Source organism: Bos taurus, chromosome 2, assembly GCF_002263795.3.
Source record: "Bos taurus isolate L1 Dominette 01449 registration number 42190680 breed Hereford chromosome 2, ARS-UCD2.0, whole genome shotgun sequence".
In the NCBI taxonomy this organism is placed as follows: domain Eukaryota; kingdom Metazoa; phylum Chordata; class Mammalia; order Artiodactyla; family Bovidae; genus Bos; species Bos taurus.
Genome location: NC_037329.1, coordinates 124,855,240 through 124,880,162, shown reverse-complemented (window position 1 = coordinate 124,880,162; position 24,923 = coordinate 124,855,240). Strand labels below are relative to the sequence as shown.

Genomic DNA, 24,923 nt, shown 5'->3' with positions numbered 1-24,923 from the left:
TCTCCTCACAACAAACACAGTTTGGGACTTCGCTGGCAGGCCAGTGGTGAAGACAATTCCAATGCAGGGGGCATGGGTTTGATCCCTGGTCTGGGAATTGAGATCCCACATGCCACACTGCTTGGCCAAGCAAAACATGGCACAAGGTGAAGTGAAGTCACTCAGTTGTGTCCGACTCTTTGCGACCCCATGGACTGTAGCCTCCCAGGCTCCTCAGTCCGTGGGATTTTCCAGGCAGGAGTCCTGGAGTGGGTGCCTCAAGGTAAGCACTGCTCTTTGTTGTTGGTTAGTTGCTAACTCGAGTTCGACTCTTCGACCCTTTGGACTATAGCCCGCCAAGTTCCTCCTTCCGTGGTATTTCCCAGGCAAGAACACTGGAGAGGGTTGCCATTTCCTTCTCCAGGGGATCTTCCCCATATACAGATGGAACCTGTGTCTCCTGCACTGGCCAGTGGATTCTTTACCACTGAGCCGGCAGGGGAACCAAGTGCTACTGTTACCCAAAATAGTGAGGAGGGCTTGGATTTGGGCTCTATTTGTTCAAGTCTATAGTCAAAGCACCTAAAGACTACAGTACTGTGGAAGTGAATAGAAAAAAACTGGAAATTTGGCAACTTGTGATTGGATTTAAAGCTGGATCCACCAGAGCTTGACTTTGGGTCCAAACACCCCAAATTTGGGATTTATATACTGTCAAGGAAGGGCTCAAGTGGCCCATCAGCCCAGAAGGAGCCTCGGAAATGGATCCTCAAGCACTTGGAGTGACTTTCACACCTGGAGATAACAATTCTCATAGAAGTTTCACATTCTAGGAAATGGGTATTAAACTGAGGTGAAGGCCTGGGACACTACCAGATTAGAAGTCAAATTGTCAGGATTATCTAGAAATGGTGTTTACTGAGGGCCTTCTGTGGCAGGTCACTGTTTTGGGACAGGTTAGAACTGGCGGTTTGGATTAGTGTAGAAGTGAGACGCCAGAAAGTGACAAGACTTGAAGACTGGTTTGAGATGACACAGTTGCCCCAATTTACACTCGCTGTAATTCTGCCCTCCCTGCTCCCCAGGGAATGATGGAAGACTCCCAGCGCAGCAGTCAACAGAAATCTCTTGCAAACTGGGAAATGCAGTGTGAAGGGGTGGCTGGAGCGGACCAGTTAGTAATTTGCCTGAGTGAGTGGAACTGAAACGTCCAGACTCCCAAAGGAGATCTTTTACTTGAAGGGGAAAAAAAAGTGCTTATATTTGCTTTTTTTTTTTAACAAGGAGCGTAAAATTCAGTAATTTTATCTGTACATGTGTGTTTAAATAGAAACCCGAGAAAGCTAGTCACCAGCTCCACCCATAGCCCAACGCAGGGCAGGGTCTGACCCGCTCCCTCCCGCGGGCTCTAGTCTTGGGACCTGCCCGCCGGGAGCCGGAAAAACCCGGAGCGGCACGCGGGGGCGGTCCTGCGCGCCGAGCTGCGGCGCATGCGCAGAAGGCGGTCGAGGCGCATGCTCCGTGGAGGTCCCGGTTCGGTGGCTCCCGCGTCGGCGCCAGCTCTGGGAGCCCACAGAGTCCCGGCGGGGCCGCGGGCATGGCGGCCAGCCTGTGGATGGGCGACGTGAGTGAGGGCGGCTTCCTGGGTCTGTGGCGCAGGAATGTTAGCGTCGCGAGGAAGAAAGGGGCCGAGGGGGGAGGGCCCTCGAATCTCCAGAAGGGTGGACGTGAATGGGTAGGGGAGTTCTTTTACGCGACGCCGGCGCGAGTCCCAGTTATTTAGGTACCGGGGGGGCCAAGACTTAGGGGAAGGGTCCTCAAAGGGTGGAAGTGCTTGGAGAGGGGCAGTTCTTTTAGGTGACGCCCAATTCAGTCCCAGCGTGTAGGTGAAGGGGGCTGACTCGGAGGGGGAGGGGTCTTGGGGGTCCCGCCTGGGTTCGCGGAGGGGAAAAGGAGGGTTTGGGGGCGGTTAGAATAGGAGGAATCCTAAGGGTTGAAGAGCGCCCCTGGTTCTGGGACTGGAGGGATGGATGTTTCCATCCAAGGGGGGCGGCTTCTACAAAGGAGCACATTTAAAGGAAAAGAAGGCGAGGGACCGGGAACGCAGGGGTTCAAATCATTCTGCGCATGGAAACCTCTTCCCCCGCACTCCCAACCCCACTCCCGCCCGCCAGCAGCGTGCAGCCCACCCCGGGCTGAGGGCGGAGGGGCTCCGGATCCGGGAAGCAAGGAGTCTGGATGTGGCCCGACCCGCTCTGCTCTTGTGTTTACGCAGCTGGAGCCCTACATGGATGAGAACTTCATCTCCAGAGCCTTTGCTACCATGGGGGAGACAGTGATGAGCGTCAAAATTATCCGAAACCGCCTCACTGGGTTTGTCCTCTTACTTCAGTCTTCGTTCTACTTTATAGTTCTACTTTATAGATCTCGCTGCGTGTGTCATTCAAGAGAAAGTTAACATCGCGGAGGGTCAGGGCTTTGACCTCTAGTAATAGTTGTCATAATGATGTTAACATTTGGTGGTGTACAGATGACTTGAGGCAGTCTGGGTTTGAAAGCTCTCGTCTGCTGTGTGTGACTTTGAGCAAGTGACTTAATCTCTCCCTCTTGTCTGTAAAAATAGACATAATGAAAGCACCTACCTCATAGAGTCCTGGTGAGGATTAAGTGCCATTAATTCACGGTCAAGGTTTACCACAATGTCTGGCATATGGTATATGCTTGGTAAATATAAATAGATTATGATCTGCTAGGTAATAAGCACTTTAAAATCACAAAAACCTCTGAGCTAAGTACTGTTATTAGAGAAGCTTAATAGCTGTCTTAAATTTACACAGCTTTTAAATGAGAAGCCAGGACTCTAATTCAGCTGTGTTCTCCAAGTTCATGAGTACCCTTAACTCTCATGTGAAACACTACCTATGTGCCACTGTTCTAGATTTCCTGGACACATGGCTGAAATAACCCAGAAATAGTCCCTCTTCTCATGGATTTTACTACTTTCGAATAGGGGAATGAGACAGTAAATACCTACACAAAACAAAATGTGAAGAATACTTTCACATAGGCAAAAAAAAAAGACAGTATTTAGTGAGTATCTACTCTGTGCCGAGTACTAAAGCAGCTTGCTAAAGCATCAGTCAGTTGAAAAATGATGGGAGATAGGAAGTGCAGCCTAGTCTTTGGCTATTTGGTAAACAGGTACTTTCTTATTCTTACAGACAGCAAACCCTGATAAATCAGCTACTGGCATGAAAATACATTCTGTAATACTTTCCAGAACACTGACATAGGTTCTCACATTTTAATCTTTATTAAGAATTGGAATCATCCTTTCCTGCCATTGGGCTTCCCTGGTGACTGAGTGGTAAAGAATCTTCCTGCCAGTGCAGGAGACTCGGGTTCAATCTCTGGGTCAGGACTATCCCCTGGAATAGGAAATGGCAACCAACTTCCATATGCCTGGGAAATCCCATGAACAGAGGAGCCTGGCGGGCTATAATCCATGGGGTCACAAAAGAGTAGGACGTGACTTAGCGACTAAACCAGAAATAGCAACCATTGATTACTAAACCCTAGCTGTTTTTTATGGTGGCACCAACATACATATTACATGTGCACTGTGCCTCATATGACAAAGACTTTGAAGTGCCTTGTGAGAATACTGTAAATAAATGTAAATTAAAAACAAGGAACAAAATACAGGGAAAAAATAAGACCCAAGAAAAAGTAATGCACAGTAAAGCATAGTGCTTAACAATGTAGTGATTGGTTGCAAAATACTTAATACCACAGAACTGTACAGTTAAAAAATAGCTGAAATGATAACATTTTATGTAACTGTGTGCGTGCTCAGTCGTGCCTGACTCTACAACCCCATGGACTAGCCCACCAGTCTCCTCTGTCTGTGGGATTCTCCAGGGAAGAATACTAGAGTGAGTTGCTATAACCTTTTTCAATGTAATGTAATCCTTAATGACAATTTTTTTAATTCAGCAAAGAAAAAGAATACAGTTGCATGTGAAATAACCACATCTCTTCCATCACTGGTGGGACTAGAAAATGTTACAGCCACTGGGGACAAGTATCTGGCAGTATCTTTTTTATTTTTTTCCTTAAAAAAAAAAACCAACAACTTGATTTTTGGCTGCACTGGGTCTTTGTTGCTGAGCACCGGCTTTCTCTAGCTGCTGTGAGTGGGGGCTGCGCTCTAGTGCGTAGGCTTCTCATTGCAGTGGCTTCTCGTTGCAGAGCAGGGGCTCTATTCACGTGGGCTTCAGGAGTTGTGGCACACAGGCTTAATTGCTCTGAGGCATGTGGGATCTTCCCCGAACAGAGATGGAACCTGTGTCCCCTGCATCGGTAGGTGGATTCTTAACCACTGGACCACCAGGAAGTCCATATATCTTCAGTACATCTGCCTTAGCAAGTCTGCTGCTGCTGCTGCTGCTAAGTCGCTTCAGTAGTGTCCGACTCTGTGCAACCCCATAGACTGCAGCCCACCAGGCTTCCCTGTCCCTGGGATTCTCCAGGCAAGAACACTGGGTGGGTTGCCATTTCCTTCTCCAGTGCATGAAAGTGAAAAGTGAAAGTGAAGTCGCTCAGTCATGTCCGACTCTTTGTGACCCCATGGACTGCAGCCCACCAGGCTCCTCCGTCCATGGGATTTTCCAGGCAAGAGTATTGGAGTGGGGTGCCATTGCCTTCTCCTTAGCAAGTCTAGTCTTAGGTATTTACTCAAGAGAAATGAAAACGTGTAACTAGCATGAAAAGGACTTGAATGTGTATAGCACATTTTGTGTGAGTGTGTGTGTGTGTGCACGCTCGTGCATGCGTGCGAGCTCAGTCCCTCAGTTGTGTCCGACTCTTGGTGGCTTCTCTGCCTACGGAATTTTCCCAACAAGAATGCAGGAGTGGGTTGCCATTTCCTACTCCAGGGGATCTTCCAGGCCCAGGATCAAACGCGCATCTCTTGCATCTCCTGCATTGGCAGGCGGATTCTTTACCACTGTGCCACCTGGGAAGCCTGATAGCATGTGGGACAATGGCCCCAAACTGCAGTCCAGGTATCTGAATAGGTAGATATGTAAATACTGGTATAGTCATACAGTATGTGACTGGTATACACATACAGTTTATGTATATGTATGGTATACGTATACAGTATATGACTTAAAATTTCTGGAGTTTGCTTAAGTTCATGTCCTTTGAGTTGGTGATTCTATCTAGCCATCTATCCTCTGCCACCCTCTTTTCCTTTTGCCTTTCAGTCTTTCCCAGCATCAGGATGTTTCCACCGAGTCAGTTCTAAAATACACAAAATTAATCTGTGGTGGAAATAACTCAGCATCTAGAAGAATTTGTGCATTTCATTGTATGTAACTTAAAAGGAAAAAACTATGCAGTAATTGAACTCTAATAATAAGCGTGTTAAAATAATTGAGAAAAATGTACCAATATCTGCAACTTACTTTGAAATGTATCAGAAAATAAGGATGTACCTGTATTTTCCATCTCCTGTAAATGTTATCATACTTTCATTATTTAAAAAAAATAAGAAAAAATATCAACAAAAACAAAAAAAGATGATAAATGGGTAAGGATGTGGATGGATTGTCATTTGGTAAAGTAAATATTTTTTAAAAAGTGGTGGATGTGTGTATGTGTGTGTGTGTGTATATATATATATATATATATATATATAAGGGTGTTTGCTATGGCAGCTCTTTTAATTTTTATGTTTGGAATTTTTCACAATAAACTGCTGGGGAAAGAATATGGTCAGATTATCCTGAACTCAAGTCCAGCCTTTGGCAAATACCAGCTGTGTAGTTTCGGAGAAGGCAATGGCACCCCACTCCAGTACTCTTGCCTGGAAAATCCCATGGACGGAGAAGCCGGGTAGGCTGCAGTCCATGGGGTCGCTAAGAGTAGGGCACGACTGAGCGACTTCACTTTCACTTTTCACTTTCATGCATTGGGGAAGGAAATGGCAACCCACACCAGTGTTCTTGCCTGGAGAATCCCAGGGATGGGGGAGCCTGGTGGGCTGCTGTCTATGGGGTCGCACAAAGTCAGACATGACTGAAGCGACTTAGCAGCAGTAGCAGCAGCATCAGCAGCTGTGTAGTTTAAGGAGTATTGTATAATCCTGAATCTCAGTCTCCACATCTAAATGGGAGCAGTAGTTTGCTTCTCTCATGGAGTTTTTCTGTGACAATTAGATGAGATGGTGCATGTGAAGTGGTGAGCACAGTGCTTGGCCTATAGTGACCGCTCAGTAACAGTCAGCTCTTACTGGTGATGGTCTTTACATTGGCTTAAATTCTAGCACACACAAGACAGAAAACACAGATTTGCCCCACCGTTCTTCTAAGCATTAACATTTATGGAGCTCATAGACTGTGTTCTTAGATCCCTGGGCTCTGGTACTTCCCTTGCCCGTATCTTTTGGCTTGGTGTCCATAATGTTATTTGAACTGAGTATCATAGTTCCAGAAAAGTCTGATTTATTTCACTGGTGATAGATTTAAGAATGCTGTTAAGTAAAACTGATTTCGGTATAAATCTCTTAGGAGGAAGGAATATCAGAGGATCTAGCCACATGAGTCAGCTCTCCGCATCAGGTGGCCAGAGTATTGGAGTTTCAGCTTCAACATCAGTCCTTCCAATGAACACCCAGGACTGATCTCCTTTAGGATGGACTGGTTGCATCTCCTTGGAGTCCAAGGGACTCTCCAGTCTTCTCCAACACCACAGTTCAAAAGCATCAATTTTTCAGCACTCAGCTTTCTTTATAGTCCAACTTTCACATCCATACATGACTACTGGAAAAACCATAGCTTTGACTAGATGGACCTTTGTTGACAAAGTAATGTCTGTGCTTTTTAATATGCTGTCTAGGTTGGTCATAACTTTCCTTCCAAGGAGTAAGCGTCTTTTAATTTCATGGCTGCAGTCACCATTTGCAGTGATTTTTGGAGCCCAGAAAAATAAAGTCCCTTATGTCCCTTAGTAATGCTTTAAAAATAGACCACCAGGAAACTCACACATATTCCCCCAATTAGGTCTGGTCTGTGGATTTACTTTGTCCAACTAGATTTTAAGTTTCTTAAGGTCAGGTGCCATGTTCTTCAACTCTGTATCTGCCTGGCTGGTGGTAGGTTATCAAAAAAACTTTTTAAATTACAAAAAATTTAAATTTACAAAAAGTACAATGTACACTCATATAACCACCACCTAATTTCAAAAATTGTTAATATGTTGCTATATTCTCCTTATCTAAGTGTCTATAGAGATTTAAGGAGATTGATGTTTTCTTTTTGCTGAACCACATGAAAGTAAATTATAGGCATTACAACGTTTCTAAATATTTGAGTATTGTTTTTTAATGAATTAGGATCCAGTCAGAGATCAGATCCTGTATTGCATTTGTCTCTTTTTAATGTAGAAATGCCCACTTCTTTCTTTTCTCAGAATAACGACTTTTTGAAGAGGTAAGATTGTCTTACATTAGGTTCTACATTCTGGATTCTGGTCCTAAATTCTGGATTTGTTTCCTTGCCAGCAAATTTGGAAAACTCAGCAGTGGCCACAGGACTGGAAAAGGTCAGTTTTCATTCCAATCCCAAAGAAAGGCAATGCCAAAGAGTGCTCAAACTACCGCACAATTGCACTCATCTCACACACTAGTAAAGTAATGCTTAAAATTCTCCAAGCCAGGCTTCAGCAATACATGAACCGTGAACTTCCTGATGTTCAAGCTGGTTTTAGAAAAGGAAGAGGAACCAGAGATCAAATTGCCAACATCCACTGGTTCATGGAAAAAGCAAGAGAGTTCCAGAAAAACATCTATTTCTGCTTTATTGACTGTGCCAAAGCCTTTGACTGTGTGGATCACAATAAACTGTGGAAAATGCTTCAAGAGATGGGAATACCAGACCACCTGACCTGCCTCTTGAGAAACCTGTATGCAGGTCAGGAAGCAACAGTTAGAACTGGATATGGAACAACAGACTGGTTCCAAATAGGAAAAGGAGTACGTCAAGGCTGTATATTGTCACCCAGTTTATTTAACTTATATGCAGAGTACATCATGAGAAACGCTGGGCTGGAAGAAACACAAGCTGGAATCAAGATTGCCGGGAGAAATATCAGTAACCTCAGATATGCAGATGACACCACCCTTATGGCAGAAAGTGAAGAGGAACTCAAAAGCCTCTTGATGAAGGTGAAAGTGGAGAGTGAAAAAGTTGGCTTAAAGCTCCACATTCAGAAAACGAAGATCATGGCATCTGGTCCCATCACTTCATGGGAAATAGATGGGGAAACAGTGGAAACAGTGTCAGACTTTATTTTTCTGGGCTCCAGAATCACTGCAGATGGTGACTGCAGCCATGAAATTAAAAGACGCTTACTCCTTGGAAGGAAAGTTATGACCAACCTAGATAGCATATTCAAATGCAGAGACATTACTTTGCCAACAAAGGTCCGTCTAGTCAAGGGTATGGTTTTTCCAGTGGTCATGTATGGATGTGAGAGTTGGACTGTGAAGAAGGCTGAGCGCCGAAGAATTGATGCTTTTGAACTGTGGTGTTGGAGAAGACTCTTGAGAGTCCCTTGGACTGCAAGGAGATCCAACCAGTCCATTCTGAAGAAGATCAGCCCTGGGATTTCTTTGGAAGGAATGATGCTAAAGCTGAAACTCCAGTACTTTGGCCACCTCATGCGAAGAGTTGACTCATTGGAAAAGACTCTGATGCTGGGAGGGATTGGGGGCAAGAGGAGAAGGGGATGACAGAGGATGAGATGGCTGGATGGCATCACTGACTCGATGGACATGAGTCTGAGTGAAATCCGGGAGTTGGTGGTGGACAGGGAGGCCTGGCGTACTGCAATTCATGGGGTCGCAAAGAGTCGGACACGACTGAGAAACTGATCTGATCTGATCATAGTGTTTTATTTGTTCTGTTCCTAATATTTCCTGTAAGCTGGACATTAGATCTGAAGGTTTGCTTGGGTTGCATAGGAATATTTTTATTTTTCGGCTGTGCTAGGTCTTAGGGCACACGAGATCTTCTTCAGTCTTCAGTTGTGCAGGGTCTTTAGCTGTGGCATTCGAACTCTTAGTTGTGGCAACTGGGAGGATGGAACCCACGCCCCCTGCCTGGGAGCTTGGAGTCTTAGCCACTGGACCACCAGGGAAGTCCGAGGAAACGTTTTTGGCAAGAGTTCTTCATAGGCGATACAGTACATGAATAAATGATTTACTAAATGAGTCTGGTACTGCCCTGGATGGGCAATACTTATACTCAGGTCTATAAATTCTGAACTGGAGTACAGCATGGAACAAAAATAATATGGGCTGTTATGAGAAAAACATTTTTTCCTGCCCTCCAGCCCAGACTTAGTCTCTCATCTAGGTATCACATCTTGTGTGTACGTGTGTGTCTGTCTGCCTGTGAAAGCTTGAATTACTCTTTTTTTTTTTTTTTAATTTTTTCATAGGAGGAAACTTGCTTTACAGTTTTGTGTTGGTTTCTGCCATACAACAACTTGAATCAGCCATAATTAAACATATATCCTGTCTCCCCTCCCTCTTGAACCTTCCCTCACCACTCCTTTTTAAATATATTTATTTATTTGGCTGTACCTGGTTTTAGTTGCTGCATGCAAATACTTAGTTGTGGCATATAGGATCTAGTTCTCTGACCAGGTGCATTGGGAGCTCAGAGTCTTAGCCACACGATCATTGTCAAAGTGCCTGGGTATCAGATCTTTAACCATTCCCTTTTTCTGTTTTCGCTCCAGGATCCCGGCTGGCTACTGCTTTGTAGAATTCGCAGATTTGGCCACAGCTGAGAAGTGTTTACATAAAATCAACGGGAAGCCCCTTCCAGGAGCCACACCTGTAAGGACACTTAGATAATGATAATGTTGCCATTTTTGTTACCATGAATGACTGTCATTTGTTGAATCCCTACCATATATTTTATTTAATCCTATAACAACCCTAAACAGTAGACATTGTTATCTTTGACAGACCAGGAAACTGAAGCTCAGGGAGATGGAATAACTTGCCCAAGGCAACACAGGTAGTAAGTGGCAGAGCCAGGATGCAGACCGAAGATTGGTTGCCTCTAAAACCCATGCCCTTTCCACTTTGCACCGCTGCCTCCCTTCACAGAAGACTTGAACCTCTAGACCTCTTGCTTGATTGACAAAGTAGAACAGGCTGGCAGCTGTGAGGACACGTTTCAAGAGAGTTGCATTCTGCTCTTCCCACAGTTACTTAGCTTACAGCTGCACCACGCTGGCACACCTGGGCTCATAGAACCATGGAGCTGGCAGTGCCCTTAGCGGTCATCCGTGCATCCCCCTCCTTTTAAACAGGAGAAAAGGCTGAGGCTTAGAGAGGGGGAGATGTTTTGGCCAAGGTAATTTATTTCAGTTTTTTTCCAAAAATTGTTGATTCTTAAAATACCTTTCTCTGTTTTAGTTTGTTTGTTTTTAAATTTTCAGGCAAAGCGTTTTAAACTGAATTACGCCACTTATGGGAAACAGCCAGATAACAGGTAAGTAGAGAGTAGCCACAAGGTAGTTTCAAGTCCTGGGAAATGTCTAAATAGAGACAAGATGTGTTCACTGCACTGGTCACTTCCAGAGAGGAGGATGGGGCGCTGAGTTTGGCTCCAGAGTGCTTCCCTCCTGAAGGTCAACCCCTCCCATCCCTGTTGGGGGATGCTTCCAGTTTGCTCATGGCAAGGCCCTTGTCTTCTCTGTATTTGCTCCCTCTCCTAGTCCCATGACTGCCCATGGTAATGACATTTATTCAGTAAGAATTGCTGTAGCAGCATAAATGTATCAAGCATTTCAGATTGCTTTGAAAGGTGGAGAACAATGTATCAAAGGCATTAGATAGATTTATACCCTTTGAACCCATAATTCTGCTTTTCAGAATTTATTCATGGATATGTGTAAAGATTATCCCTAGGTGGCACTAGGTAAGGAACCCGCCTGCCAGCGCAGGAGACATAAGAGATGTAGGTTTGATCCCTGGGTTGGAAAGATCTGGAGGAGGGCATGGCAACCCACTCCAATATTCTTGCCTGGAGAATCCCATGGACAGAGAAGCCTGGTGGGCTACACAGTCCATAGAATCGCACAGAGTCGGACACGACTGAAGTGACTTAGCACGCTTGTGTAAAGATTAGCCTTGAAAATGTTCGTTGATATTGTGTAATATCACTTATTTGTGGAATCTTAAAAAGAACTTACTTATAAAACAGAAATAGAGCCACAGATGTAGAAAATAAACCTATGGTTACCAGGGGATAAGGGGACGCAGTGAATAAATTGGGAAGTTGGGAGTGACTTGTACACACTAGTATATATAAAATAGATGACTAATTAGGACCTCCTGTATAGCATAGGGAGCTCTACTTGATACTCTGTAATAGCTTATATGGGAAAAGAATATAAAAAAGAATGGATATGCATATATGTATAAACTGATTTACTTTGCTGTACACCTAAAGTTAGCACAACATTGTATATCAACTCCAGTAAAAGTTTTTTAAAAAAAGAGAGAAAATGTTCATTGAGATACTACATATAATCGGCAAAATTGGGGGAAAATCCAAGTAATCTAATAATAGGAAAGTGGTTCAAGTTACAATATGTTCATTTTTTGGAATATTGTGTATCCATTAACGTGTCATGTTGTAGCAAAATACTCACATGTCAAGATGTTGGTTAGATGCTGTAAGTGAAAAAAATGCTAGAAACAAAATAAATGAGTTGTATCCAATTTTTATAAATTCAAAGGAAGAAGCTAAAGCAAAAGAACAAAAATGCATATCAGGGTGTTCATGGTGATTCCCTTTGAGTTGGGTTATTGGTATTTTATTTTTCTTTGTCCTTTTATATATTCTGATCTTATACAAGGAATATGTATCATACTTGAAATAAAATAATAATGAGTTTATTGTTCTGTTATGGGGGTTGGCAAACTGTGACCTAATTTTGTCATTCGCTAAGTCACTGCAGTCGTGTCCGACTCTGTGTGACCCCATAGACAGCAGCCCACCAGGCTCCCCCGTCCCTGGGATTCTCCAGGCAACAACACTGGAGTGGGTTGCCGTTTCCTTCTCCAGTGCATGAAAGCGAAAAGTGAAAGTGAAGTTGCTCAGTCGTGTCCGACTTAGCGACCCCATTGGCCGCAGCCCACCAGGCTCCTCCATCCATGGGATTCTCCAGGCAACAACACTGGAGTGGGTTGCCATTGCCTTCTCCATTACCTGAAAGCTAGAAATGGTTTTTACTTTTTTTTTTGCGGTGCCTCACGGTTTGCAGGATCCTAGTTACCCAACCAGGATTAAACCCAGGCTGTCGGCAGTGAGAGCACAGAGTCATAACCACTGGACCGCCAGGAAATTCCCTCTGTATTTTAAATTATTTATTTATTTGGCCATGCTGCTCTGCTTGTGGGGTCTTAGCTCCCTGACCAGGAATCAATTCTATGCCCCCTGCAATGAAAGTGGACCACCTTAACTACTTAAGTAACTTAACTACTGGGCCACCAGGGAAGGCCCCCTGGCCCCCCTTTCATTTTTTAAGGATTGTGGAAACAGATAAAAGACAACAGAAATCAGAGGTGCCCCCAGAGAGCCTACAATAGTTACTGTACGGCCTTCACAGAAAATTTTGCTGACCCTGTCCTGAAAGTTGAGGGATTTCATGTTAGCCCATCTCTAGGAGAGAAGGTTTAGTTCTCATGCTCCCTGTACTTTTCACCATTTGGATTAAAAGTATGCAGTGAATGCAGAATCTCTGGCTTTATCTTTTGAGCATCTCTGACTTATCCCCTGGTCTGCACTCAGGTAAAGCTTGAAGCCAGATAGGTTTTATTCAGTGGGTGAAGGGCCTGGGGCAGGAGACTCCTTTCAAAACTCTTCTACCAGGACTGCCAAATGAAACCAATTACGACTAGGTTCAGAGAAGGCAATGGCACCCCACTCCAGTACTCGTGCCTGGAGAATCCCAGGGACGGGGGAGCCTGGTGGGCTGCCGTCTATGGGGTCACACAGAATCGGACACGACTGAAGCGACTTAGCAGCAGCAGCAGCAGGACTAGGTTAAGGGCCCAGCAGATGTGTTGTTCTCTGACGCGGCACAGAAGAGGTTTATCTAGAATGGGCCAAGAGAGCTCACAAGAACAGAAGTTTTCTTCTTTGTGTCTGAATCTCGTTCTCTCTTCTCAGCCCTGAGTACTCCCTCTTTGTGGGGGATCTGACCCCAGATGTGGATGATGGCATGCTGTATGAGTTCTTCGTCAAAGTCTACCCCTCCTGTCGGGGAGGCAAGGTGGTTTTGGACCAGACAGGCGTGTCTAAGTAAGGTCTTACTTTTATTCATGCCTACCCTGTTGGTTGCAGCATGTATCTCATAGCTGAGGGTGTGATAATGAGGCCATGGTGGTAAGAGTTCAGGCTCTGGAGCCAAACCGCCTGGTGCAAATCCCAGCCTCAGTACTGCCCAGGGATTATGCAGCAGACAAGTTACTGAGCCTCTGCCCCTGTTTCCTCATCTGTGAAATGGGACCGATTTATAGTATCTGCATCTCATGGGGGTTGGTGTGAGGATGAAATGATGTAATGTAAATAAATCAATAGAAAATGCTTTATAGGTATTTCCTTTTTTATTTATTATTTTTACTTTAAAAATGGAAAGACCTTAAGGGTTTATATATATATTTTTTCCTCTGTTACCGTTTTTTACAGGATATTGAATATATATAGTTCCCTGTGCTATACAGTAGGACCTCGTTTATCTGTAGTGGTTTATATCTGCTAATCTCAGACTCCTCCTAATTTATCCCTTTTCTACCCTCTTGCACCTTTGTTAACCATAAGTTTGTTTTCTGTGTCTGTGAGTCTCTTTCTGTTTTGTAAGTAAGTTCATTTATATCATATTTTAGATTCCACACATAAGTGAGATCATATGCTATATGTCGGGAAAGATTCCTTTTTTGATCTGAGTAGTAGTTATGAGCTTGGACTTTGAATTCTGCTTCTGGTATGACTTTGGGCAAGTCATTAAACATCTTTGAAGTTTGGTTTTGCCTTCAATAAGATGTGGATACTCCCTTCATCAAGTTGTTGGACAGTTTATTGAGATAACTGGGAAAATACTCAGCATAGTGCCTGGGAAATAATAAGTGGTCATTAAATGTTAACTGTCATTCATTTATCCCCAAGGGGGATATGAGTTCAGGAAAGCAGGAACCTTGTCTGCTTGTGACTGCTGAGTCCCAGTGCCTTGGGTAGCACCTGGCACGCAGGGCAGGCTCCGTAAATATTTGGCCTTCTGTGACTGTTACTACTACTGCTTCTACTGTAATAATAATAATAATACTTTCCAGTAGATCGGGAAGGAAGCTCCTGTTTGGGGAGAAGCCATATCAGGATGGCATGGAGGAGGTTGGTGAACTGAAAGTGGGATCCTCCAGTGCTGGGGTGTCACACCGCTCTGTGACACCCCTCTGTTCAGTGGGGCACTCAGGCCTGCCCATGTGGTTTGATGGGTGCTCTCTCCCTTCTCAGCTTCTTTTCCATTCTTTGGTTTTACCTGCATCACATTTGTGATCTAAATAGTGCGTGTGTATGTGTGTGTCTTTTTCCTGCAGGGGTTATGGTTTTGTGAAATTCACAGATGAGCTGGAACAGAAGCGAGCCCTGACAGAGTGCCAGGGAGCCATAGGACTGGGGTCTAAACCAGTGCGGCTGAGCGTGGCCATCCCCAAAGCGTGAGTCCTGCGCTGGCGTGGGAACCGAGACATGCCTCGTCGGTTGCTGATAATCAGGGCATCCGCTTGCTGATTGGGAGGCTGCCAGGCGACTCAGTGCAGGTCACAAGTAATGAGTGCCTGGTATTTGCCAGGCTGGGTGCTGGAGATGAGCCAGCGTCACTGTTGCCCCTGCAGAAGCTTACAGCTGAGGAGAGAGCTATGACTGGGGGAGGCAGGCACACTGAGAATCGCCATAGCGATGCTGGAAAAGCAGTTGGGCTCTGCAAACTTAGTTTGTGTGCTCTTTGCCCAGTAGAGCTGCTATTGAAACATACAAACCTCTTATGAGTGCCCCTTGCTATGGGAGTGGCTAAGAATTAATGATATAGGGAATATGATATAGGAAATTGCCACAAGCCATGCCTTGTGGCCAAAAGAAAAATAATGATGTAAGCAGGATAGAAGATTATATACATCACTATTGTACCTGTCACTCTGGGCAGGAAACCCTTCTTCCCGTGCATATCCAAGCATGTTTTATACTCAGATATAAGACAGTTTTTCTCTGCGTAGAATCTTCCATCCTTTGGCCCAAGCAGTGGTTCTCAACTTGAGGACATTGGCAACACCTAAAGATAAATTTGATTGTCACATCCCATACTGGGAGAGGGAAGCCTCTCGAATCTAATGAGTACAGGCCAGGTATGCTATTAAACATTGTACAGTGCACAAGACATCTCCCGGAACAAAGAATGGTCTCCTCTGCCACCCAAAAGTCAACTTTACAAAGCCTGAGAAACTTCGTGTTAAAGTATGTAAGTGGTTACACTCTTTGGGCAGAACTTCCAGATGGCCGTGTTTTTTAAGACAGCAAAGATTTGGAGGCTCTTTGCAGTTTAGCCTCAGCGATTCTCCCCTCCAAATGTTATTTGTTCTAAACTCTACTGTATATGTAAAAACATTAAAGAAAACATTGAAAAGAAAGAAGTTCCTTGTTACTCTAAATGACTGCTTATAATTTCTGGGTTCCTTTTCAGGCTTCTGTATAAATGTAGATACTGATGTAATACACTGCATGCATATGGGTCAGTTTACATGTGGTAGATTCGTTGCTTATTCGTTTTTAATGACAATAACAGTGTTCACCCTTGTTCTTCCCAGTTTACTCAGTATACACACTCACTTTGCCATAGAGTTGCATAGTTGTCATCATTACAACATTTGTAATAGCTGCGGAATATTCTTTTGATTGCATATTCTGTCTAGCAGTTCCTCTGATGTTTACTATTTTGGTCGTTTCTGCTTTGTCATCATTTATTCAGTCAGTGATAATTGAGTCCCTGCAACTGCAGCCCCGCCCTAGACTTTGAAGTTGTAGCTATAAACAAGAAAAACAAAGTCTGTTCTGCAGAGCAGTTATTTTGTTACATCTGTTTCTTCACTGAGCATTGTTGTCAGCATTTAATGCCTGCCTCTGGGGAGGTGCCCTCATGCACTAAGAATTGAGTGATCAGAGTTTCCTTGGAGAGTCAGACTTGTAAGCCCAGTGTGGAGAAACAGAAATGTGTAGACCCAGGCCCTGTGCCTTCAGTGACCTGAACATGTCATGAGGGTGGTAGACTCCTTGGACGCATGAGTCAGGGGGGTAGGGTCATGGAGGCAAACATGAGCAGTTTTTAGCCTGGCAGTGGGCAGGGAGAGGAAATCTCTGCCATCAGACTTGATCGAGCCGTCCCATCGGGAGGTGATGCTAAGGCAGTCAGATGCAGCCTAACTGCTCAGGCTGAGTCCTCACCAAGCTGACATTGAGCACACGAGGAACCTGGGAAGAGGTCATCACCTGTGGTTTTTTAAGGTTTTGAAAGCAGTGGATCTTTTGCACGCTTGACATTGTCTTTGGTTAGCAGTGACTGGGGTAGCTGTGGAATCAGAGAAGAAAGCTTTCCGTTGACTTTGGGCCTCAGCCCTGGTTGGTGAATGCAGGAAGGGGGAGATGGATAGGAGACTTGAGTCTGCAGGGCAGGTGCTGTATGAACCGTGTTGTGGTTGGGGTGCAAAGTTGGAATTTGGCTCCAGTCCTCTGTGTAGTCTTGGGTAAATCACTTAACCGTTCAGAGGCTGTGTTCTCATATTTACAGAGGGAATAATAAATAATAGCTCTGACATAGAGCTATGCAGGACTTAAAGTAGGAGACCATATATAAAAAAGAATGGGAACAAATCCCAAGTACCTACTCCACAGATGGTATCTCGGACTACAGTTCCAGGCTCCTGAAACACTTAACCTTATGTTTTTGCAGGGAAAAGGCGATAAGAGATTTTGTAATTTGCAAATGCTCCTTGGATCATTCTAAATCCAGATTATCCAGGCCATGTTTATCTGAGCCTTTGTGGCTGGCAGAAAAACAGCCCTCCAAGATCTTGAGAAGGGGAAAAGTCAGTACTAAAAAAGTTTGTAAGGGAGACAAACCTAACCATTGGAAGTGCCTTTTTTTTTTAATTTGGCCACTCTATGTGGCCCACAGGATCCCAGTGCCCCGATCAGGGACTGAACCTGGGCCCGTGGAACTCAAAGTGCAGAGTCCCCACCGCTGGACCACCAGGGATTCCCAGAAGCTCTTGTCTTTAAAGCTGGGTTCTGGGATCAGACTGCCTGGGTTTGAATCTCTTAACTCACTATGTGACTTTGGACAAACGATGTAATCTCTCTCTACCTCAGTTTTCTCATCTGTGAAATAGGATTAATTACATATTTACTGTATAGCACCATTGTGGGGATTAAACGAGTTAGTCTGTGTAAAGCACTTAGAACAGTCCTGGTCATATAGTATTATGGAAATGTTTGCTCATTTGTTTGTTTATTTTTCCTTCTTCCTTTAAGGAGCCGTGTGAAGCCAGTGGAATACAGTCAAATGTACAGTTACAGCTACAACCAGTATTACCAGCAGTACCAGAACTACTACGCCCAGTGGGGCTATGACCAGAACACAGGCAGCTACAGCTACAGTTATCCCCAGTACGGCTACACCCAGAGCACCATGCAGGTAACCATGATTTGGCCAGTCTGGCCCCGCATCCTCTAGAGACCTGGGTGAGTCTCCGGGATGGGGTGGTTAAGGACAGGAGCTTGTGCTTCAGAAAGACAGGGAAAGATGCAGCAGCTTAATTCCCCTTGTTAAAAAGAAGCCATCCTAGTCCTGGGCCAGGCTTTCACTGTGCTTCTCACCCACCTCTCTGGTCTCTTGGCAGACGTATGAAGAAGTCGGAGATGATGCATTGGAAGGTAAGAAAGGACTCCCTTCACTCAGTGTAGGATGTGAATGTCACCTGAGTCGGGAGTGCGGGTCCCAAATCACCCCAGGGACCGACAGGTGGAGGTGGGCGCCTGAGGCTCCCTGGACTCGTGGTGGTCTACCCCAGGGTGTAGGTCTGAACCGAAGACTCCATGGCCTTATATTTGTTGCACAGTTTGTCAGATTCCTGTAAAATAATTTTTAATTTCACATTTTAATTTTTTCCATACTTTTTTTTGGCTACGCTGAGTCTTTGTTGCCGAGCCCGACAGTCTTTCTCTGGTTGCAGAGCACAGGCTCCAGAGCGTGCAGGCTCTTTGTCACTGTGGGCTCAGTTGCCCTGCAGTATACGGAATCTTAGTTCCCTGACCAGGGATTGAACCGGAGCCCCCTACATTAGAAGGCAGATTCTTAACCACTGGACCACCAAGGAACTCCCCCCATGTATCTTAAATTACATATTCTCCTCACTTTCAAGTAATAGTTAGGATTGAAAGTTTGGGAAATACAGTAAAGTATAAGGAAGAGACTAAAATCACCCCCCAGTTTTGCTACATGGTAATAGCCATTATTGCTTATTTAAAATTAAAAGTGTGTGTTGTAATTTTTTACTGAATTTAACAGAGAAAAAGTAAAACCAAAGTAATTGCTGACCTTCAGACAAATATTTTTTCAAATGAGATATTCATACTTTTAAAGGAGTCTAAGGTTTGAAAAAATTATAAAAAGATTTTTTTAAATTTTTTTCAACATATTTCTGAACAGAATGTTAGGTTTAAGTTTTAAAGAAGTAAAATCAAACATCGATTTCTAAGTAAATAAAGCTTTATTATAAGGTACAAAAAGACTCCGAGTTTAAAATCTTAAGTCTGTTTTAAGAATTCTTCTTCAAGAGAAGGTCATAGGGAAAATGTGATCTGTAAGCAAAATATCCTTTAAAGGAAACATCATCCGTAGCCATAAAACAAACTTCATAGCGTTTTAAAGCACTACACTGAACGTGTTGTCATCTGATTCTGGCAGCAGCGACCATAGGGGTGGGCTGGGCAGACACAGCTCCACTAGAGGGATGGTGAGCAGGAGATCCACGTGGTCTTCTCAGGATCACGCAGTGAGTTAGGAGCAAGGTTCAACCTGGAGTCCCTGTCTTTCTAGCCTTAGTCTCTTGCCTTTTCTTGCTTCCTTTTTAGAGAAATTATCCTGATTATAACCATATTTGTGTGTAACTCCTTAGAGTTTTTCTATTTCTTCATCATCCATTATTACAGCCAACACTGCTATAATAGTTTTGCAGGCACTGCTGCCTGTGAACACTTGGATGAATAGGTATTTTTATAAATCCCATTATACAGAAAAGAAAACAGAAGCTTAAATAATTAACAGCCAACAAGTTTCACTATGTGCAGGGCACTGTTCTAAGCACGTAAACAGGTATTAACTCACTTGACATTCACAGTGGTTTTGAGGTAAGTACCATAATTATCTTGATTTTACAGAAGAGGAAACAAATTAAATTTCGTGTTCAAGGTCAGCTTAGTTGCAGCATCATAGCAAGAGGTAGACTGTCTTGGAACCCTGCAGTCTTGCCCCAGACTTCAGGCTCTTTACCACAGTTACAATGCCTCCCTCTTTTTTTTTGGTGGCCAGATCTTAGTTCCCCAGTCGGGGATTGAGCCCACACCTTTGGCAGTGAAAGCATGGAGTCCTAACCACTGGACCCCCTTTTTAAATGCCTCCCATTTTAAGCTAATAGCCGCACAGAGACAGGGCCCAGGAGGGACGTCATCCTTCTTCATCTGTACCTTGGGTTCAGCAGGCCATCTTCCAGGCCCTGTCATCCAAGTGAGGAAGGGTGCTGTACTGTCCGTGCATCCGTAGATTTCTACACACCCAAATACCTGTCCTTGGGAATTCCCTGGCGGTCCAGTGCCAGGTGCTTTCACCACCATGGCCCGGGTTCAGTCCCTGGTCAAGGAACTGAGATCCCTAGAGCTGTGTGGCTCAGCCAGAAACACCCAAAACAAAACACAGCAGCAGCAGAAATGCTTGCCCTTGCTGGAGCCTTTTGCGAATCTGTTCCCATACGCCATTACCAGCACTGAGTGGAGTGGCCAGACTGGTCATGCTCTGCTTTCCTGGAGTTCCCATATGGAGCTGCTGTACATGCTCAAAACTTCAACTCATAATTTAGATTAGAATTAACGAGAGAGATTCCTCTGGTTGCAGGAATGGGCACAGTATATATGTGAAAAGATTCACCACTGATTGGTTGATTCAGCACTAACTGGCTGATTCTAACGAGTACCTGAGAAAGTTGGAAACAGTTTACAAAAGAAGCGCAAATGGCCTATAAACCACAAGAGAAAAGAATTTAAGCATATACCATTTGTGTTAGTCAAGATTCTCCAGAGAAATAGAGCCGAAAGGATATATGTATTTATAATCTGTGATGTGCTTCAGCAAGCTGGAGGCTCAGGCAGGATTTCTATATTAGCACCTAGAGGTAGAATTCCTACTTTGGGAATCCTCAGTTTAAGGCCTTTAATTGATTGGCTAAGGCCCACCCACATTATTGAGAATAATCACCTTTACTTAAAGTCAACTGATTCGTAAAGATGTGAATCACATCTACAGAATATCTTTATCTAGACTGGTGTTTCACCAAACAACTGGTCACCACTACCCTGACCAAGTTGACACAAAATGTAACCATCACACTGCTAATACTAGTACTTAAATACAAATTAAAATATACTATCTTTCTACAAAGAATTCTTAAAATGTTCATATGCATGAAATCAATTTTACCTGAAAGATTTTATCCCACAATGATATCAATACAGATAAATATCTAATGATAGGAGATTTATTAAATATTGGTAAGATTTTAATTAGATTTTTGTTTTATTAAATCATGTCTTTTTCTAAGAATATTGATGTAGAAAAATGTTCTCAATGAAAAAATTCCTGAAATACAATAGGATATACAGTAAGAACTCGGTTAGGTTTTTTGGTTTTTATTTTGGAGGGTGTAACTCACATAACATAAAATCCACCCTTTTAAAGTACACAGTAGTTTTCAAAAATAGCCACAAAGTTGTACAGCCATTACCACTGTTTAATTCCAGTGAAGAATACTGTGAAACCACTAGCAGTCACTCCAATATCCTGTCCCTGGCAACCACTCACCTACTTTGGATTTACGTATCCTGAACATTCTAAATAAATGGAGTCATGTGTGATATGTGGTCCTTTGTGAACGGCCTCTCTGACTTAACTTCTGATTTCTCTGTGTTACAGCATGCGTCATTCCTTTCTTTTTATGGTTGAATAATATTCCATTCTGTGGATATCCATTCAGTTGATGGACATTTGGATTGTGTCCATTTTCACTGTTACAAATAATGTTGTTATGAACATACGTGTGTAAGTTTTTGTGTGGACATAGAAAAGTTTTCAGGGACAGGTTTTCAGTACTCTTCAGTATATACCTGGGAGTGTAGTGCTGGATCATATAGTAAACTCCGTTTAACCATTTGAGAAATGGCCAGACCTGTCCAAAAATGCTTGGAGCATTTCCATTTCTCCACATTCTCACCAACAGTTACTAGTTGTCATTTTGGCTATCATAGTGGCTTTGATAGCAGATTGCCACTTCATGGCAAGTAGAAGGGGAAAAAGTGGAATCAGTGGTAGATTTCCTCTTCTTCGGCTCTAAAATCACTGCAGATGGTGACCACAGCCATGAAATCAGATGATGGCTTCTTGGAAGGAAAGCTGTGACAAACCTACGCAGTGTGTTAAAAAGCAAAGATGGCACTTCGCTGACAAAGGTCTATATAGTCAAAGCCATGGTTTTTCCAGTAGTCATGTACGAATGTGAGAGTTGGACCATAAAGAAGACAGAATGCTGAAGAATTGGTATTTTCAAACTGTGGTGCTAGATAAGACTATTGAGAGTCCCTTAGACAGCCAGGAAATCAAACCAGTCAGTCCTAAAGGAAATTAGCCCTGAATACTCCTTGGAAGGACTGATGCTGAAGCTCCAGTACTTTAGCCACCTGATAAGAGCCAATGCATTGAAAAAGACCCTGATGCTGGGAAATATTGAGAGCAGAAGTGGGCAGCAGAGGATGAGATGGTTGGTTGGCATCACTGACTCAAGGGACATGAGTTTGAGCAGACTCAGGGAGATGGTGAAGGACAGGGAAGCCTGGGGTGCTGCGGTTCACGGGGTCTCATTCATTTGGCTGCACCGGGTCTTAGTGGTGGCAGTTGCAGCAAGCACAATCTTTAGTTGTGGCATGTGGAATCTAGTTCCCTGACCAGGGAGCAAACCAGGGCCCCCTGCATTGGGAGTTCAGTTCAGTCGCTCAGTTGTGTCCAGCTCTTTGCAACCCCATAGACTGCAGCACGCCAGGCTTCCCTGTCCTTCACCAACTCCCAGAGCTTGCTCAAACTTGTGTCCATTGAGTTGGTGATGCCATCCAACCATCTCATCCTCTGTTGTCCCCTTCTGCCTTCAATCTTTCCCAGCATCAGGGTCTTTTCCAATGAGGCAGTTCACATCAGGTGGCTAAAGTATTGGAGCTTCAGCATCAGTCCTTCCAATGAATGTTCAGGACTGATTTCCCTTAGGACTCACTGGTTTGATCTTGCAGTCCAAAGGAGTCTCAAGAGTTTTCTCCAACACCACAGTTTAAAAGCATCAATTCTTTGGTGCTCAGCTTTCTTTATAGTCCAACTCTCACATCCATACATAACTATTGGAAAAACCATAGCTTTGACTAGACGGGCCTTTGTCAGCAAAGTAATGTCTCTGCTTTTTAATAGGTTGTGTATGTTGGTCATAGCTTTTCTTCCAAGGAGCAAGCATCTTTTGATTTCATGGCTGCAGTCACCATCTGCAGTGATTTTGAAGCCAAGAAAAGAAAGTCTGTCACTGCTTCCATTTTTCCGCATCTATTTGCCATGAAGTGATGGGACTGGATGCCATGCTCTTAGTTTCTTGAATGTTGAATTTTAAGCCAACTTTTTCACTCTCTTTCATTTTCATTAAGAGGCTTTTTAGTTCCTCTTCACTTTCTGCCATAAGGGTGGTGTCATCTGCATATCTGAGGTTACTGATATTTGTCCCAGCAATCTTGATTACAGCTTGTGCTTCTTCCAGCTCAGCGTTTCACATGATGTACTCTGCATAGAAGTTGAATAAGCAGGGTGACAGTTTACAGCCTTGACGTACTTTTTTCCCAATTTGGAACCAGTCTGTTCCATGTGCGGTTCTAACTGTTGCTTCCTGAACCTGCATACAGATTTCTCAGGTGGCAGGTCAGGTGGTCTGGTATTCCCATCTCTTGAAGAATTTTCCTCAGTTTGTTGTGATCTCCACAATCAAAGGCTTGGGAGTGCAGAGTCTTACCCACCGGACCACCAGGAAAGTCCCTACTGTTCTGAGTTTTGCAGTGACAAAACTTCCTTCTCTTTATAGGTTTGTCACATAGCTATACACCCCTAAAGAGCAGGGTGTAGTTTTGCCTGTATTTGAATCTTAATGCTGTGCTGTGTATACTGTCTTGCTTCTTTCCTTCAGTATTTTATTTGTGAGATTCATCCAAGTTGGATGCCACCGAGGTTCATTCTCAGTGCTCAGTAATATTCCCTCCTAAGAATAGATTACTTGTTAGGGGTTTAAAAGGAAACTCTTAGGTGTTTTGTCATGATTTCTGGTGAACAAATACCACTATTGCAATCAAGAAAAAAATATTTTTAAATACAGAACTTGGTGCTTCAGCTTGTGTATTTGACTCTGGCTCTTTCCTTAGACATTCTTTGTTCTTGATTTAGTAATCTTGATCAGGTTTCCCAAACCCAAATTTCAGAAAAGGACCACACCAGAAAATCTGAGACATGTGACAGCTACAGGTATGTGTAGTGTTTAATAAACATGGAATGACAGCCAGAACTACTTGAGTACTAATTACATGTTACATTCTGTAAAGTTAGTTAGACCCTTGATTAACTTTACCATAGGAGCCACCAAGTAAGCCCATAGTAAAGAGTCTGCCTGCAGTGCAGGAGACCCTGGCTCGATCCCTGGGTCAGGAAGATCCCCTGGAGAAGGAAATGGCAACCCACTCCAGTGTTCTTGCCTGGGAAATCCCACGGAGGAGCCTGGCAGGCTACAGCCTATGGGGTCACAAAGAGTCAGACACGACTGAGCAACTGCGCTTTCTACTTTCTTTTCTTGATTCACTAGGGCTTAGGGCCTCTTGCCAGCCTCAATCATAAATCCACATGTAACTGTAGTCAGCCTTCTCTATCTTCCATTCCTTCACCTTCTTGGATTCAGCCAGCTGTGGATTGAATTGTGTAGTGCTGTAGCATTTACTCCTGAAAGCCTCCACACGCAAGTGGATCCTGTGCTGTTTGAGGGCGGACTGTCCCCTGCCCTGCTCTCATCCTCACGAACCCTACAGAGGCAGCAGGGCCGGCAGCCCTGGCGAGGAAGGAGGGAGCAGGGCACCGAGTCCCGTGGCTGCTGAGTGCTGCGCCCCTCTGCACCCCCGAACCACCCTTGCTTCTCTTCCAGACCCCATGCCGCAGCTGGATGTGACCGAGGCCAACAAGGAGTTCATGGAGCAGAGCGAGGAGCTGTACGATGCGCTCATGGACTGTCACTGGCAGCCTCTGGACACAGTGTCTTCAGAGATCCCTGCCATGATGTAGCCAGGACAAAGGACAAGCCAGAATGGACTTGAGGGAGAGAAGAGACTCCTTTTTTAAAGTTGCTGCAAGACTTTTTTTGAAATGTTTCATAAAAATTTTAGTAATCAACCATTCCTGCAATTATATTTTTCCTCTAA

The 24,923-nt window shown here is 44.0% G+C and overlaps 1 protein-coding gene across 3 annotated transcripts; it reads left to right on the top strand.

The window, feature by feature from the left end:
• Positions 1-1,493: 1,493 nt before the first annotated feature.
• On the top strand, positions 1,494-24,923 carry TRNAU1AP (tRNA selenocysteine 1 associated protein 1). 3 transcript variants are annotated; one of them, NM_001075967.1, is made up of 9 exons: positions 1,503-1,603; positions 2,255-2,352; positions 9,790-9,889; positions 10,501-10,553; positions 13,242-13,373; positions 14,666-14,785; positions 17,649-17,811; positions 18,017-18,050; positions 24,650-24,923. In NM_001075967.1, exons 1-9 carry the CDS (start codon positions 1,577-1,579, stop codon positions 24,784-24,786), a joined length of 864 nt encoding a protein of 287 aa, NP_001069435.1. In that variant the 5' UTR covers positions 1,503-1,576; the 3' UTR covers positions 24,787-24,923. The 3 variants fall into 3 exon arrangements, with proteins under 3 accessions (XP_005203245.1, NP_001069435.1, XP_059731110.1); XM_059875127.1 differs by lacking the exon at positions 1,503-1,603 and adding an exon at positions 1,772-1,861 and having other exon boundaries at positions 24,650-24,894; XM_005203188.5 differs by lacking the exon at positions 14,666-14,785 and having other exon boundaries at positions 1,494-1,603; positions 24,650-24,894.

Excerpts from the sequence above, each read along its gene's own strand:
- TRNAU1AP (NM_001075967.1), top strand. The coding sequence starts at position 1,577 with ATGGCGGCCAGCCTGTGGATGGGCGAC. Across the intron at positions 10,554-13,241 it reads GGGAAACAGCCAGATAACAG|CCCTGAGTACTCCCTCTTTG; the intron begins GTAAGTAGAGAG and ends CTCTCTTCTCAG. Across the intron at positions 13,374-14,665 it reads GACCAGACAGGCGTGTCTAA|GGGTTATGGTTTTGTGAAAT; the intron begins GTAAGGTCTTAC and ends TTTTTCCTGCAG.